The sequence below is a fragment of the Danio aesculapii genome, chromosome 19 (genome assembly GCF_903798145.1).
Source record: "Danio aesculapii chromosome 19, fDanAes4.1, whole genome shotgun sequence".
Taxonomy (NCBI): domain Eukaryota; kingdom Metazoa; phylum Chordata; class Actinopteri; order Cypriniformes; family Danionidae; genus Danio; species Danio aesculapii.
Genome location: NC_079453.1, coordinates 8,733,831 through 8,750,179, shown reverse-complemented (window position 1 = coordinate 8,750,179; position 16,349 = coordinate 8,733,831). Strand labels below are relative to the sequence as shown.

The 16,349-nt window shown below is 34.3% G+C and overlaps 2 protein-coding genes across 2 annotated transcripts; one reads left to right on the top strand and one right to left on the bottom strand.

Moving 5' to 3' along the window:
• Positions 1-1,412: 1,412 nt before the first annotated feature.
• On the bottom strand, positions 1,413-9,710 carry LOC130246896 (H-2 class I histocompatibility antigen, Q9 alpha chain-like). The gene is given in 6 exon segments (XM_056480062.1): positions 1,413-1,495; positions 1,608-1,706; positions 1,937-2,230; positions 2,317-2,592; positions 3,788-4,048; positions 9,576-9,710. Coding segments are annotated over 6 exon segments (1,047 nt in total). The 5' UTR covers positions 9,625-9,710; the 3' UTR covers positions 1,413-1,427.
• A 2,375-nt stretch (positions 9,711-12,085) lies between these two features.
• Positions 12,086-15,990, top strand: LOC130247045 (tapasin-like). Its single transcript, XM_056480227.1, has 7 exons — positions 12,086-12,285; positions 12,576-12,824; positions 13,380-13,739; positions 14,712-15,035; positions 15,613-15,714; positions 15,845-15,873; positions 15,979-15,990. Exons 1-7 carry the CDS (start codon positions 12,171-12,173, stop codon positions 15,988-15,990), a joined length of 1,191 nt encoding a protein of 396 aa, XP_056336202.1. The 5' UTR covers positions 12,086-12,170.
• Positions 15,991-16,349: the final 359 nt, after the last annotated feature.

Sequence of the window (16,349 nt, the reverse complement as noted above, 5' to 3'; positions counted from 1 at the left end):
TGTTTATCCACTAAACAAATAAATAAACAAACATACAGTGCTATGAAAAAATAAAAAATAAATGAGCCAATTACTGAGAAAATATAGCTACAATTTAAAGTAAACAGAAATTAAAGGTGGAGTAAATAGTAACATTTTTACTCCTGGCACATTTGGCAATACTGCACGGAAACCATAGGTCCGAAGATCATAATTTCAGTGCTCATTTGTAGGAGAGGCTTGTGTGTTATTGGTAAAAAAATATGGTTTGTCTAACCCCATTACTTTGTTCATTATTTGACCAAAACCAATAAGTGTTTCTTTGTGCCCCGCTCTCCCCTACCTTAAACTATGTCCAAATTTAACAAAACCTGCATGCAAATGTCAGAAAAGTATCAGGTTTAGTTTTCTTTGTCATCTTTTTGTCTGCTTCCTGTAAGAACAAAAAATGCACCATTATGGTTTATTCATTTGTGACTAGGAAGTTGGTTATACAAATAAATAAATATAAGACACTTACGTAATAAAGCTCTGGTGCTGTCAGAGCTGTTGTCAGAGCAAACAGAGCTCATGTCTGATGTACTGTCTGAGCTTTTGTGTGAGCCACTGTCTGATCCACTGCCACAGCCGGAGTCAGTGTCAGAGTTCACAGCTGCATAGAAAAAGGACACGTTACAAAAAAAATCCAGAATACACTGCTCAAGACTTTTTAGGAAAGTTTGGAAGATTTTAGGGAAAAAAAAGAAACTTGCATGTTTGGCTCTTGGTTTTTTCATCAAATGAGTTAGAAGCTGCAAAAGAAAAAATGTTTAGAGCAAACAAAAGTACATTGATACTCCATCTAGAGTAGTGCAAGTCTATAATTTACTGTTTTAGTCAACTTTTTAAGAAACTAATTTATGAATTTTAGACATTAACATTTGAGTTATTCAATTGGTAACTTATTCAATCTTTTTAGTGCCACCGCTAGTCCTCCACACATCACATACTAATATTTTATAAGGGGATATTTAAATAAAAGCTCATTTGATTTTCAATCTTATTTTACATGAAAAAACATTTCTTTTACAGATTTGAATATATAAATGTATGATAACTCTTTACAATAAGATCCCATTAATTGTCACTAGTTATGTTTGCTTTAACTAACAATTATCAATGCATGTTTACCTCTTATTTACTCTGTTTACATCTTATTTAAGGTCAGCTCATGAAAATAAAACTGTTCAGTGTTTGTTTACATACAGTATTCACACTATATTGTACCTTTGGCTGTATTCATGTATTAGTAAATGATGAAATTAACATTCACTAAAAATAAATGAATATTTTAAGGAGTTAATGAATATTTTAATTGTTAATGTTCACTAATGGGATTAACTAATGGAACCTTACTCTATACGTGTACTATTATTAGCCACATCGGAACAGAGGGCAGATCCGACCTTTTACTGATGCATTTGTATTAAAAAGGTATTGTGAAAAAACTTACCATTTGCAGGAACAGGTTTAAAGCCTTTAAACAAAAAAAGAGGTGAATTTTTAGTTCAGTAATTTCACAGATTGTTGCAGCACACAAATGTGTAACACAATATATTCACATTAGCAATAACAATATTTCTTCTCACCTTTATTTTTCCTATACAACACAGACCCAGCAACAGCAATAAACAGCAGCAGGACAGCAGCGATTACAATGCCAATGATGATGCCAATGGGAGCCGAAGCTGATCAGAAAAAAAACTGCAGATTACTAAGAGCTTGACTATGATAGAAACCAGTAGAATTCGGCAAATACTAAATATCTAAACTCTGAGTGTGATGCTATTTGTATAATCTTATCGAATGTTGTCTCTGACATAATAATACATGATAAATATTAAGCATAACTTTATATAAAATGGTTTATATTTACATTTTGTAGCGTCATGATCTATAGGCACTCGATATAACTTACGAATATCAGTTCTGATTTTGTCTTCAGTGAGAATGCTGCTGATGGATTCCCCCTGATGCTCCACCACACATCTGAACTTATTGTTTTCCCGCTCTTCAGCTGTGACTGTGAGAGTGCTGGTCTTCTGGAAGGTTCCATCTGAATTGGGCAGAAGTTCTCCAAGCTCAACATCCTCATCAAGATCTTGTCAATTTTTCTGCCAGGAGATCTTTATTCCACTGGGGTAAAAGCCTGTAGCATGACACACGACTGGAGAAGAAGAAGATTTCTGCAGCAGAGACACCTGAGGAGAGACTGAGACAGAGACAACTAAAATTTAATGATGATTTACAAGAATGCGATAACTTGCACATTGAAAGTGTGCATATGATCTGATTTACCCGTTTTATTCAGACTGCTCTTTCCATACTCCAGATACTTCTGCAGCCACTCAATGCACTCAGACCTGAAGTAATTCATGTCACTTTCAATAAAGCCTTTGTCGTTCCACTTCTGTAGGGTGATTACTGCTTGCCACACTGGAGTAATCCATCTCATCTGCTTAAAATCCAGAGTCAGGAAGTCCTCTCCATCATATCCGTACTGTCTAAATGCATTTATTGCTCCAGTCTGATCATCCCACTCACAGCCGTACATTTCCTGGAATGTGTGCACACCTGAGGAACAGAGACAGATTTAATTTATCTATATAAAAATCTTTTTAGCCCTGAAAATATTTGAAAGTTGCAGGCCTGTGTGACAAGTCAGTCTGACTAGCAAGGTTGATCATCATAAATGCTTATTCTGCTCTGACAGTCTTGGGTAAAAGCTGAAAAAAGTGTTAATAGCTACTAGTTGTGGAGCTGTGGAGTTTTTATCTTTTTTTTTTTTTGAAGAAAGCAAGACTGATTAACAATAGTGATGGCTTCTAGATTTTATCATTAAATAATAATTACTTTCTTAAATAAAATGACCATTTAATCAATATACATAATTTTGATTTATTACAATTAATTCAACATTTTATTTGATCAATATTTCTTCTAAAGTTATATAAATTAATATTTTATTAATTAAAGTTGAATAGGTTTTTAGCTGAGAAGTGGGATCTGCTGCTCAACTGCATAGTTCATTGAGAAATTAAGCTTTACTTATATAGCACATTTCATATACAATACTAATTTAAAGTGCTTTACATAAACAAAAAGAAATGAAAGAAGAAAATAAAAACAACAAAGAATTAAAAATAATAAAAAGAGATTAAAATGTGTTAAACAGGTTTTAAAGGAATGAAAATGAAAAGAAAGACATAATAGTGGGATCTGTCAGACACAGCACAATGCTCAATCTGTAAAGGCACAGCTAAACAATTAAATTAACATTGACTGACAAAGTTACACATAAAATTTAAATCACCGCTTCTACTAAGACGGTTTACAATCAAATAAACCCTGAAAGGGAGAATGAAAGAGGACCATCAATTTTAGATCCGCTTCTTCCGTTCAAACACGTCCTTGAAAAAATCTCTCTCAACATTTTCCTTTCAGATCATGTCCTCGTGTTTTGTCTTTAATTATTATACATAGGGGACATTTTGCTAATTGTGGTTTGTCTAACTTTTAATACTGGACATGTATCTGATTTGTTCATAACTAGTTCAACTGTCTAAATGGTCTGTTGAAATCTATTTGATAGAATTAAATAAATAGCATTAGCTACTTGTCTTGACCAGAAAAAAGACAAATCCTGGTTAACTAATTAAACATTTACAACACAATTATAATTTTAAAATGACTGCTACTGTTTTAAATTTTACAACAATTAGAAAATTTTGAAAAAAGACAAGAATTAAGAAAACTAAAGCAGTTATACCTTGTGTTTGGTTGAAGCGCTTCATTGCAATTTGAATGTTGTTCTTGAATGTTGCAGTATGGCCCAGCAGAATGTTAGTCTGACGCTCTTCATATTCTTTCCCAAGATTATCTTCCATCCACTGAAATTGGCTCTGAAAGTGGTTGGTCTTGCTGTCGAAGTATCCCATCAACTGATCATCAATGAGATTCAGTGCCACAAACTCTGGAAACTGACTCAATCCAGTTGTTGCAGCGTAATAGGCTTTCCAGCTGTGGGTTGCTAAAACAATATACAATTTTTTTTAATTATCATGATGAACAAAATACAGACTATATATATATATATATATATATATATATATATATATATATATATATATATATATATATATATATATATATATATATATATATATATATATATATATATATATATATATATATATATAAAACAAATAACACACACATACACTTTAACACAATAATGCACACAAATGCCTGCCCTCCACTTTTCATATAAAATAGCCACAACTGACCAAGTGCAAAATAAACAGTTAAACCATGTTTGGTTCCCAATAAAAGAGCTAGTAAAATGTTAATAACTTAAGAATCAGAAAGAGCTTTATTGCCAGGTATGTTCACACATACGAGGAATTTGTTTTTGTGACAAAGCTTCTACAGTGCAACAGGATTACAGAGACAGGACAAAAAACATAATAAATATATTTTAAAAATACAAGTAAGTAGTGAGTGCAAATATACAGATTGACAAGTGTATGTACAGGTATATTACTATATTCAATGTTATATGTGCAGCTGTTATGTGCAAATGGCATGTAAAGTGTGATGTTAGATAAGTGTATATATATATATGTATGTATAAAAGTGTATAGCAAGTAGTGATGTTGGTTCCACAATTATTATCATCAAGTGTTCATGAGATGGATTGCCTGTGGGAAGAAACTGTTTCTGTGTCGGGCTGTTCTGGTGCGCAGTGCTCTGTAGCGTCGACCAGAAGATAAAAGTTCAAAGAGGCAGTGTGCTGGGTGTGAGGGGTCCAGAGTGATTTTGGCAGCCCTTCTGCTCGCTCTGGATAAGTACAGTTCTTGGGGAGTAGGAAGGGTTGTACCAATGATTCGCTCAGCAGTCCGAACTATTCGACGTAGTCTTCGGAGGTCAGATTTGGTAGCTGAGCTAAGACAGTTATTGATGTGCAGGTGACTGTCTCAAAGGAGCTGCTAAAACAGTTATACACCTCCATCATTGAATCAGAGTATAAACACTGAAAAGACTAAGCAGAAATCATACTTATTTAAGAAACTTATTTATAAACCGCAGTTAAGTGAGCCACCATATGAGAACAACCGGTCAAGCTAGCTGCCTCCTATATTTTAATGCACTTCTGTTTGAGGAATTACGTACAGAAGCAAGGGGCAGCCAAAAACCTACAAATACATATTTCAGTGGTCAAATGTGTCTGGTAACAAGAAAACGACATCAATTAAAATCAAAAATAAATATGAAAATATATAACATTGAAATATATTTTACTGCAGAGTTTTGGAGTTTTGCAAAAGTCTGCCAAAATAATTTAGAACACTGATCAAATGCATGCTTTTTTCACTGATTTTAATAATTTCTTAAGAGTGGACATGACATTTCTGCCAATTTACAAGGCAAAAAAATCTGTCAAACACATCTGTTTTTTTCTACTGCTATTGCTGAAAATTCTGCCACAGTTTATATAAAATATTCTATTAATTCTAATTCAGGATGATCTTGACTCAATTTCCATTGGCATTTACAGCTGAATTTGGCAGAAAAAGAAAGGCAAAGTCTGCAAGAATACATACATGCTTTTTCTGCCTGTACTATTAAAATTCAGTTAGAGTTGACAAACAACATCCAATCAATTCTAATTCAGTATGCCCCTGACTCCCTCTATGCCAACAATCTTTGTGATTTACAACTGAATTTGGCAAAAGAATATTATGCTGAAAAAAAAAGTTATCCAAAACCAATGTTAACCAACTTAAAATGCAAGTTCAGTCATTAGTCCAAAATCATTTACCATGATTTACAAGTGAAAATCTGTTTTCTGAAGCTTGTAGAAATTTGTCTTCGGAATGTTTTAATTTAAACAGTGCACTGTAGACTATAGCCTATATTGCTTTGTAGGCCTATATGCACCATTTCCAAAGTAGTTTGAGTATAATGTTAAAAGTAACTTTTTAAAAATAAAAAAAAGCTTTTGCACAATTAAATTTCTGAAACCAAATGTAATTTTATAGACAATAAATAAATAATTTTTATGTCAATGTATAGCCATATGGCTTATTAGTAACTAGGGTATATGAAAGTAAATGTTATTTTAAGTGGTTTTTATTTTGTTAACAATATAGAAAAAAATATGGAAGATTCTCAATAATATTTAAAAAAAAAAAAAAAGTAATTTATTTTAAAATTCATTTTACTTCGGCTTGTTCCCTGACTTAATCAGGGGTCGCCACAGAAAGGAAATATCTTTCAATGTAAATTAAGTAGGCTAAGAAAAAGAAAACAGGCTATTAGTTTTGTCTAATTCAAGTCATATTGGATAAAATAAAATTGAATAAATTAAATTATTGTAGAATATATATATATATATGAAGAGTTCAGATCCAAAAATCTCTAAAAGCTGTAGGTTCAGTAATTTGAAATTTTTGGCAAAGAATATACTATATTTATAATATATTTTTAACTCAACATAATCATATAAACTTATTTTTAATAGAGTATTTATCAAAAACATCCAAAGCATAAAGAGCCATTAGAAAAAAAAATTTAATAATCAGTGATGAATTTTGGCAGTCAAGGTCATCCTGAAGAAGAAATTGTTGAACAATTCTTGTCAAATGATAGAATTTCAAAGAATGGCAAGTAGAAAAAGCAGGAAAAGTTCAGTAATGTATGCTTGCAGATTTTTGTTTATTTTTCTGCCAAATTCAGCTGTATAGAACAATGAAAGTTGGCACAGAAGGAGTCAGAGTCATTCATCCATTCATTTTCTTTTCGGCTTAGTCCCTTTATTAATCCGGGGTCGCCACAGCGGAATGAACCGCCAACTTATCCAGCACGTTTTTACGCAGCAGGTGCCCTTCCAGCTGCAACCCATCTCTGGGAAACATCCACACACACTCATACACTACAGACAATTTAGCCTATCCAATTCACCTGTACCGCATGTCTTTGAACTGTGGGGGAACTGGAGCACCCGAAGGAAAACCACGGGGACGCAGGGAGAACATGCAAACTCCACACAGAAACGTCAATTGACCCAGCTGAGGCTCGAACCAGCAACCTTCTTGCTGTGAGGCGATAGCACTACCTGCGTCATCTGAGTCAGAGTCATCCTAAATTAAAATGTATTTAATATTTAATGTCAACTCTGAAGGTGGGGTGGCACAGTGGTGCAGCGATGTTGCCTTATGGCAAGAAGGACGCTGGATTAGCAGTAGAAAAAGCAAGAAAGGATCAGTGACGTTCTTTATCTTCATTTTTCTTCAGCTTTATTTTTCTGCTTCATCGTGCTTTAAATCCCAATGAAAATGCCTTGCAAAAAGTCATAGTCCTCCTGAATTACAATTTATTGAAAATTGTAAGTCAACTCTAAAAGAATGTTAATAGTACAGCTAGAAAAGCAAGAGATGATCAGTAATATAAAGTACTTTTGCATACTTTATCTTTATTTTTCTTCCAAATTCAGCTGTAAATGCCAAGGTTTCAAGGTCATCCTGAATTAGAGTTCATTAAATATTTAATGTCAACTCAAAAGGAATTATAATTACAGCAGTAGAAATAGCATAACATGGTCAATGATTTAATGCTGTTTCCTATTCTTTACCTTTATTTATTTTTTTGCCAAATTCAGTTGTAAATCACAAAGATTGTTGGCATGGAGGAAGTCAGGGGCATACTGAATTAGAATTGATTGGATATTGTTTGTCAACTCTAACAGAATTTTCATAGTACAGGTAGAAAAAGCAGAAGATGATCAGTGATGTAATGTATTCTTGCAAACTTTGGCTTCATTTTTCTGCCAAATTCAGCTATATAGGCTAATGAAAGTTGGCATGGAAAAGTCAGTGTTATCCTAAATTAGAATTTATTGAATATTTTGTCAAACCTGAAATAATTTTAATTATAGTAGTAGAAAAAGCATGAAATGATCAGTAATGTAATGTACTTCTGAAGACCTTGCCTTCATTTTTCTGCCAAATTCAGCTAGGCTAATGAACGCAGGCATGGAAAGAGTCAGTGTCAATATATCATGTCAACTCTGAAGGAAGTTTAATGACAACAGTAGAAAAAGCAAGAAATGATCAGTGATGTAATGTACTTCTGCAAACTTTATCTTTATTTTTCTGCAAAATTGAGCTGTAAATGCTAATGAAACTTGGCATGGAAAGAGTCAACGTCATCCTGAATTAGAATTCATTGAAAATGTCATGTCAACTCTGAGGAAATTTTAATAGTGCATGTAGAAAAAGCATGAAATGATCAGTAATGTATTCTTGCAGACTTTGCCTTTCTTTTTCTGCCAAATTCAGCTGTAAATGCCAATGGAAATTGAGTCAAGATCATCCTGAATTAGAATTAATAGAATATTTCATATCAACTGTGGCAGAATTTTCAGCAATAGCAGTAGAAAAAAACAGATGTGTTTGACAGATTTTTTTGCCTTGTAAATTGGCAGAAATGTCATGTCCAGAAATTATTAATATCAGTGAAAAAAGCATGCATTTGATCAGTGTTCTAAAGTATTTTGGCAGACTTTTGCAAAACTCCAAAACTCTGCAGTAAAATATATTTCAATGTTATATATTTTCATATTTATTTTTGATTTTAATTGATGTCGTTTTCTTGTTACCAGACACATTTGACCACTGAAATATGTATTTGTAGGTTTTTGGCTGCCCCTTGCTTCTGTACGTAATTCCTCAAACAGAAGTGCATTAAAATACAGGAGGTGGCTACAGCTAGCTTGACCGGTTGTTCTCATATGGCGGCTCACTTATATTTATAAGCCAGAGAAAACAGATATGATTTTAGGACAGATTAAGGGTGATGAACCAAGAGCGTCCAGTGATTAGGAAAACATACAAACATTCATACAAATAACTAACAGACCAGCAGATGGTCTACCAAAAAACATGGGTGCCACTTTGAACTACACGCATAAATCATAGAAACATCAAATTGTAAATGATATCATAATTTAAACAAAAAAATTCAAAAGTAAGCAGAATCTATGTATAGGCACAATATAGGCTACTCTTGGGGGTGCATGATGTCTGCTAAAGTGTACAGATGCATGTTATGTCATATACTGTATTTAATAAGTGGTGTGTGTGTGTGTGTGTGTGTGTGTGTGTGTGTGTGTGTGTGTGTGTGTGTGTGTGTGTGTGTGTGTGTGTGTGTGTGTGTGTGTGTGTGTAATCTGGATAAAGTATTTCTAACTTTGCACTTGTTCCTGAGGTCCCTTTTTGCATTCTTTTCTCCCTCCGCCATTTTGAATTCATGAGTCAATATTTCAAAACAACAACGTGAAATACATAAAACTGTAGACAACAACTGAATTATACAAATGAACAGTTGTAAAATCCAGCACATGGAGGTTGGGTTATAAATGTAATTGGTTCAAAACATTTAAAATATATGTTTGTACTGGACACCGTGCATGAAATGGTACCTGTCTTCATGTTTTTGGCTTGTTTTTTTATACAGGTTATAAAGACTTTAAACATCTTCATTTAAAAGAAACTCACCACCGCCAGCAGAATGTAGACAGGCGACCAGCAGCAGTATGAACTGCATTTTTTGTTTTTGTGAAATTCAGTCCACCATCTTCTTTCCTTCTCAAATCATGAAGAGCGAGAAAAAAAAAATCATGAAAAGCGAACTTCCTCTTTCCAGAGCAGATAGAGAAACTCCGCCTTCAATGCAGCAGACAGGTAAATACAGGCCAATAGAAATCCAGAGCTGATGCTACATCAGAAATCACATGGGCAATAATCTAAACCCAGGATGATTCTTGAAAGAGAAAGAATGCAGATCACTAAAGACATTATATAGATCAGTGTCTTCAGTCTTTTCTGCCATCCTGTATTGCTGAGTTTAAACAATCTTTTCCTTGTTTTTTTAAATGTGTATTAATAGTCTTGGTTAAACTATACTCAAAAATGTCAACCAACTATCCAGCTTTATATTAAAACCATTGTGTTTGTGTGCATATGTGCACAATATACAATGTATGTGTGGCTTTTTAATGTGAACTGTACATGTTTTTAGAAAAATAGACACCAGAGAAAAATACAGGTGAAAACAATGAGTTAATATAAGGATATAATATAATATCTTGTCCTCAGAAACTAACTCTTCTTTTTATTGGACCAGCCTTCAATTAATTCACAATGGAGAACTAATGACAAAAAACAACAATAATAATCTATAATAATAGTTAATATAATGCATCATCAGAAGCTTTTACATGTAAGTGGTTATTTGTTTTTCCATTTTATTTCCTCTCTGATTTTTTCTTTGATAATCAGTTCATGGCGACTATGATTAGTTAGGTTTACAGTTTTTTAATACCTAAAATGAACACATTGTTGCTTGTTGGTTTTCACCTCTATGTCAAGAGCATTCATTCATTCATTCATTCATTCATTTTTCTTTGGCTTAGTCCCTTTATTCATCAAGGATCGCCACAGCGGAAGGAACTGCCAACTTATCCAGCATATGTTTTACACCACGGATGCCGTTCCAGCAGCAACCCAGTACTGGGAAACACCCATAAATTCTCACATTCAGAGTTTCAGGACAATTTAGCCTACCCAATTCACCTGTACCGCATGTCGTTGGACTGTGGGCGAAACCCGAGCACCCAGAGGAAACCCACGCGAACCCAGGGAGAACATGCAAACTTCACACAGAAACGTCAACTGACCCATCCGAGGCTCGAAGTAGTGACCTTCTCAGCAAAACAAATATATATATATATATATATATATATATATATATATATATATATATATATATATATATATATATATATATATATATATATATAATTTGTTTATTCAAACAACAAATGATCTATATTTTCAGTAACATACAACAACTGAATGTCATGATAAAACTGATGAACCCATACAGTGAAGTAAACTGTAAACTAACTATGAAATAACACTGACTGTTTTAAGTTAAATTGCAGGCGTATGAAATAACTACCTATTAAAATAAATATTAAAAGTAGCTATAACAAAAATTCACAATTTTCTTAGAACAGATAAGAGAGACAATCTACAAAATAATGTGCATAATGAGAAAAAAATCATATGAGATTAGACAAGATATATTGCATGATTGATTCTGTTATCTGTTGTTTCTTTAAATAATATAAAACAAAACATTATTAATAGTAGTAAATATTAACGAATAATGCTAATATTGTGTGATGTCGAAGATAGTAAGATTGAAGAAGTAGAAGTACTGCAAATTTACTGCACACAATTATACATTTATATATTTATATATATTTCTTATTCGCATTCTTGGTAAACAAACATTTATCTGCAAATATGATAAAAGTATAAAGTTGACTGAAGATAACGTTGACTTGAAAATGGGCTAAATGATATCTGTTTACTTTACTCTTTATAACCCTTTTGAAAAAAATCTGCCATTTTGTTTTTAACAAGGTTAGCTTACTGTGTCCTGAACTGCACTCTTTTCCGTGAAACAACGTGATCCTACGGTAAAAACAAATCATATACATAGACGCATTTTAACTATTGTTGAGCGCCACCCTGTGGAAACAGCCATTAGAAATAAATACATGTAGATAGCATATATTGCGAGTTGTTTGTCACTACCCTGGGTGTTTAAACGATGTTAAGTGTAAAATATCTCACACGAGAGTTTTTTTTACTCATAATGAATCTGGATTATTAACGCTAAACAAGCAGCAGTTAATGCGCATGCGCCGCAAACACTACGTATGTTTTATAGACTGGTTGTGAAAGTGAAACCGTTGTGAAAGCTCCACTGTTTTGGAAACCCCCAATAGATCATAAGCACGCCAAACAGCGCATTTACACATAGATATAAGTTTAACCTGCAGAGCAACGATGTCTGGACCTTCGACCATATACAAGATATCAGTCATCGCATTTACATTGTGTTTTGGTGGTAGGTTTTGTACGTTCGCGCTCCACAACTGTGTAAGTTAATACATTCAGTCATTTGTATGATCACGGACCGTATTTGTTTCTCTTGCAGTTTGTGGTTCTGCATGTCCGGTTCTGGAGTGCTGGTTTGTACAGGAGAAGCCTGGTCATGGAGGAGGTTTATCAACACCGATGAGTCAAGAGAAATCTCTCATGTTCATCAGTACTGAAGCCTACAGTGAAGAAATAAAGACTGAACTCCATCCTCCTGCAGACATCAGCTCGTCCAGAGTTTACTATGTGACTGGTCAGTGATCATGCCAATTTAAAGTCGTGTGTGTTGACTCGTCAGACCAAGTAAATCCTTAAGTAAATGAAGATTTGGGTAATGTGTACTTAAATCAAATAAATACTTTTAGGTTTAGTCTAATGATTGTACGGCTTGTACTATATAGTTTCTGCTATCTCGCAATTTTTTAATGTGTTTGTGGCGTTTTCTACAGTCACAAATGACAAAGTGTAATGACAATGTACTAAAATGTAAACCAACAAATACTATATTAGATAATAACTAAACTTTGCTCTGTCCTTCTTCAGATCCAGCAGGCACATTCTGCAGTGCTGCTCTGAATCCTCCTAAAGGCTCAGTAAATAAACCCAAATGTGAAATAAACCCCTTCATGCCTCACGCCTCCATGGTCAGATGGGCTTCTGCTCTCACTGACTCCGCCCAGAGTCCAGTCTACCTGCAAGCTGATTGGTTCTCAGTGGCGGCTCAAGGTCTTGACGAGCAGCTGACACTGTCCAATATTATGAGAGCCTCTTCAGCTTCTAAAGACCCGAAAGGTAAAGAGTTCAATTTCTTATATTGTGGAAAAAAATAATAATTATGAACACCAATGGTCAAAAGTTTTGGATCAATAAGTGGGATCAAAGCTTTGATGATCAAGACATATATATTATTATTTTTTGAAGAGTGTTATACAACACCATTTAAAGTACCCCAGTAAATCTTTCCAAAGGGAATGTTAAGACATTTATAATGTAAACATATTAATGTATTATAAATTCTTTTCATTCGAATTTTCTTTTCATCTACAAATCCTAAAAAATGTAATGTATGAAGCAGGAAATAATGTTATCAACATTGAAAATTATAAGTCATTTTTAATAATATATGAATAATTTGTCATTGTTGTGAGCAGATTTGGCTTCATTAAAAACATTAAAATATCTTATTGACCCAAACTTTTGACTAGTAGTGAATGTTATATATCTGTATAAAACAGATACAGAGTAATAAATGTATTTGCATAATGTTACATGTCAATAATATACTGTATTACTAATGCAGTACATAGTAACACCATGCTCACAGTTTTTTCTCTCTCTTTCTCAAAGTGATCCTCAGTGTGTCCAGCAAAACTCCAGTGGTTCGCTGTAGACTAGGAGAGCCGGTTCTGCTGGACTGTGGCTTCTGGATTGATCCGTCTTCTCCTCTTCACGGCTCTGGATTCTCCATCGAGTGGCGTTATCAGTTTAGGGGTGAAGGACGGCTGGTGCTCGCTTACGACGGCAAGAACGATCGCTTTGCAGAGACGTCAGAGAGCGGAGCTGAAATGGACATCACAGGCCTCTATCAAACAGGCAACGCTTCTCTGATCCTGGAGGAATCTCAAGTCAGACACTCGGGAACTTACATCTGCACAGTTTACCTTCCTCATCTGCTGGCACAGGTGGCTGTGGACCTGGAGATTGTTGGTGAGAGGATCGACTGCTTCAGTTATTACACAGTTATTATACTGTCGTGACTTATAATAGTGTAATATCAAATAATGTAATTATAATGGAAGTCAATGGGGCAAAAACAGCCACCAACATAACGAAAGGGTAATAAATTTGAACAATACACAAGGGTTAATGACTAGTCTAGTTTCAGACTATTGTTAAACATCTGTTATATTTTCTGTCAAATTTAGCTGTGTTTTAGCCAAGATGTCTATGTTTGGACATCTGTTAAATGTCTTTTAAACCAGTGTTTCCCAACCCTGTTCCTGAAGGCACATCAACAGTACACATTTTCAACCTCTCCCTAATCAAACACACCTAAATCAACTCATCAAAACATTAGAAGAGACTTCAAAACCTGAAGTTAATGGGTCAGATAAGGGAGATATCCAAAATATTTACTGTTGGTGTGCCTCCGGGAATAGGGTTGGGAAACACTGCTCTAGACTAGGGGTGCCCAAACTTGGTCTTGAAGGGCTGGTCTTCAGCAGAGTTTAGTTCCAACACCAATTAGACACATCTGAACCAGATTATTAAGCACTTTAACAAGGAACTTCCAGATTTAAACATAAAAATTCTTGTTGTGTCTTAACTCCAGTCATATCTACAATTGTGACCTCTGTCTCTCTTTTCTCCAGAACCTCCATCTCTCTCCATGTTCTACTTTTCCTCTGCTGGTTTTATCTGTATTTATTATATTAATCTACAGTCATATCTACAGTAATAACTTCTATCTTTCTCCAGAGCCTCAATCTCTCTCCATCCACCCTTCTCCTCTGTATTTGTTATATTCATCTACAGTCACAATAATCATCTCAGTCAATAGTAATCTCAGTCTCCTCTCTCTCTATGTTCTACTTTTGCTCTGTTGGGTTAATCTGTATTTATTATATTAATCTACAGTCATATCTACAGTAATAACCTCTGTCTCTCTTCTTTCTCCAGAGCCTCCATCTCTCTCCATCCTCCCGTCTCCGCTTCCTCTGCTGGTCCCGGGACAGGTGCTGTCGGTTCAGTGTGAGGCATCTGGTTTTGCTCCTCACACTCTAGATCTGGACTGGGAGTTCATCAGGGCTGATGGGACGTCCCGCTCTCTGGGTCAGGGCAGTGTAACCGGTCACAGACGGGCATCTGATGGCACCTTCAGTCAGAGCAGCCGCCTGGAGCTGGACTCCACTAAACTGAAACTGGCTCGGGGCGGAGAGATCAGCTGTGTGGCCAAACATGACGGAGGAATACGACGAGCCTCTGCTGTGCTCACTGTCATCGGTAAGATATAGTAGACACTCAAAATGATTAGCCCTCCTGTGAAATGTCAATTCTAGATTAAATAAAAATGACATAGACATTTTAATTTATCATATACATATGTTTCATATATAAATATAAATAAACATCTTCTCAAACATGTGCATGCATTTACATGGTTAAAAAGTCTTGCTTTCTTAAATGTTTAAGTTCAATCAAACTGACAGAAATAATTAAGTTAAAATTTGTATATCTTAAAAATATTTGTTGAAATCCGATTTACTTATTCAAATTAGTTAAAGCAACATAAAAATATTTATTGTCTTGACCTTGTCATTAATCTTTTTACATAATAAATATACACAGTACACACGCTTTAATTTACTACAGTCAAAACAGACTTTTATTTTGTAATGCGGTTAACCACAATTTTCGCCTAGTAATAACGAATGTTCAAATGCTAGTGTAGGTACTTATTTTAGATTATTTCTTACATTATTTAACTTACATATAATCTGTATATTATATTATATTTATTATATTTTATTATATGTATTTAGTTTATTTATTATGATTTTGTTGTTGTTGTTGGTTTCAGGTGTGGGAGCTCCTTCTATTGAGGATTCGATGGCGATGGTCGCTGTTGCTCTTATTCTTTATGGCATGATCAAGTTTTTCTCCTGGACGTTCAGCTCTTCTGGTGAGTTTGAAGGATGACAGGAAACTTACACTAGATGCTGTGTGTGATTAAAATATACTTTAAAAAATTAACATACAAACATGTACTGTATATTTGAATGCAGTTATTAATAAATGTATTTTCCATGCAGACTCTGGTGACTCTGAATTAAACGATAAGGTGAGTATTTATTCTCGTAAGCTCTAAACAGCACTTACTTTCATTGATAAAGATTCTATTTAGAACATTTTGTCTGATCATTGTGTGGTTCTGTTTGATCTGTAGAAGGAGAAATAAACCTGGATCTGGGATTTTACATCTCGTCTCATTGTGTAGCAGTTTTTACTTCTTCTTCTGAAAAGTCGTCTGAATAACATGCAGTAAAATGTTTGTAAATAGTCATTTCAGATGGCATTAGGATTTTTAGACTGCTGTATCGGTGTTTGGGATGCTTTGTTTGTGTTTTATTGAGACAGAATGTGATGCTGGGTGTACAGAAGCTGAAAATAAAAATATTAAACCATACAATTATGATTGGTGTTTTTAAATACATAATATTACACAAGTATTGCCACTGTTTACTGCACACTGTAAAAAATACAGGATTCCACACAATTAATTTGTGTTGAGACAACATAAAGGAGTTAAGTTGACTT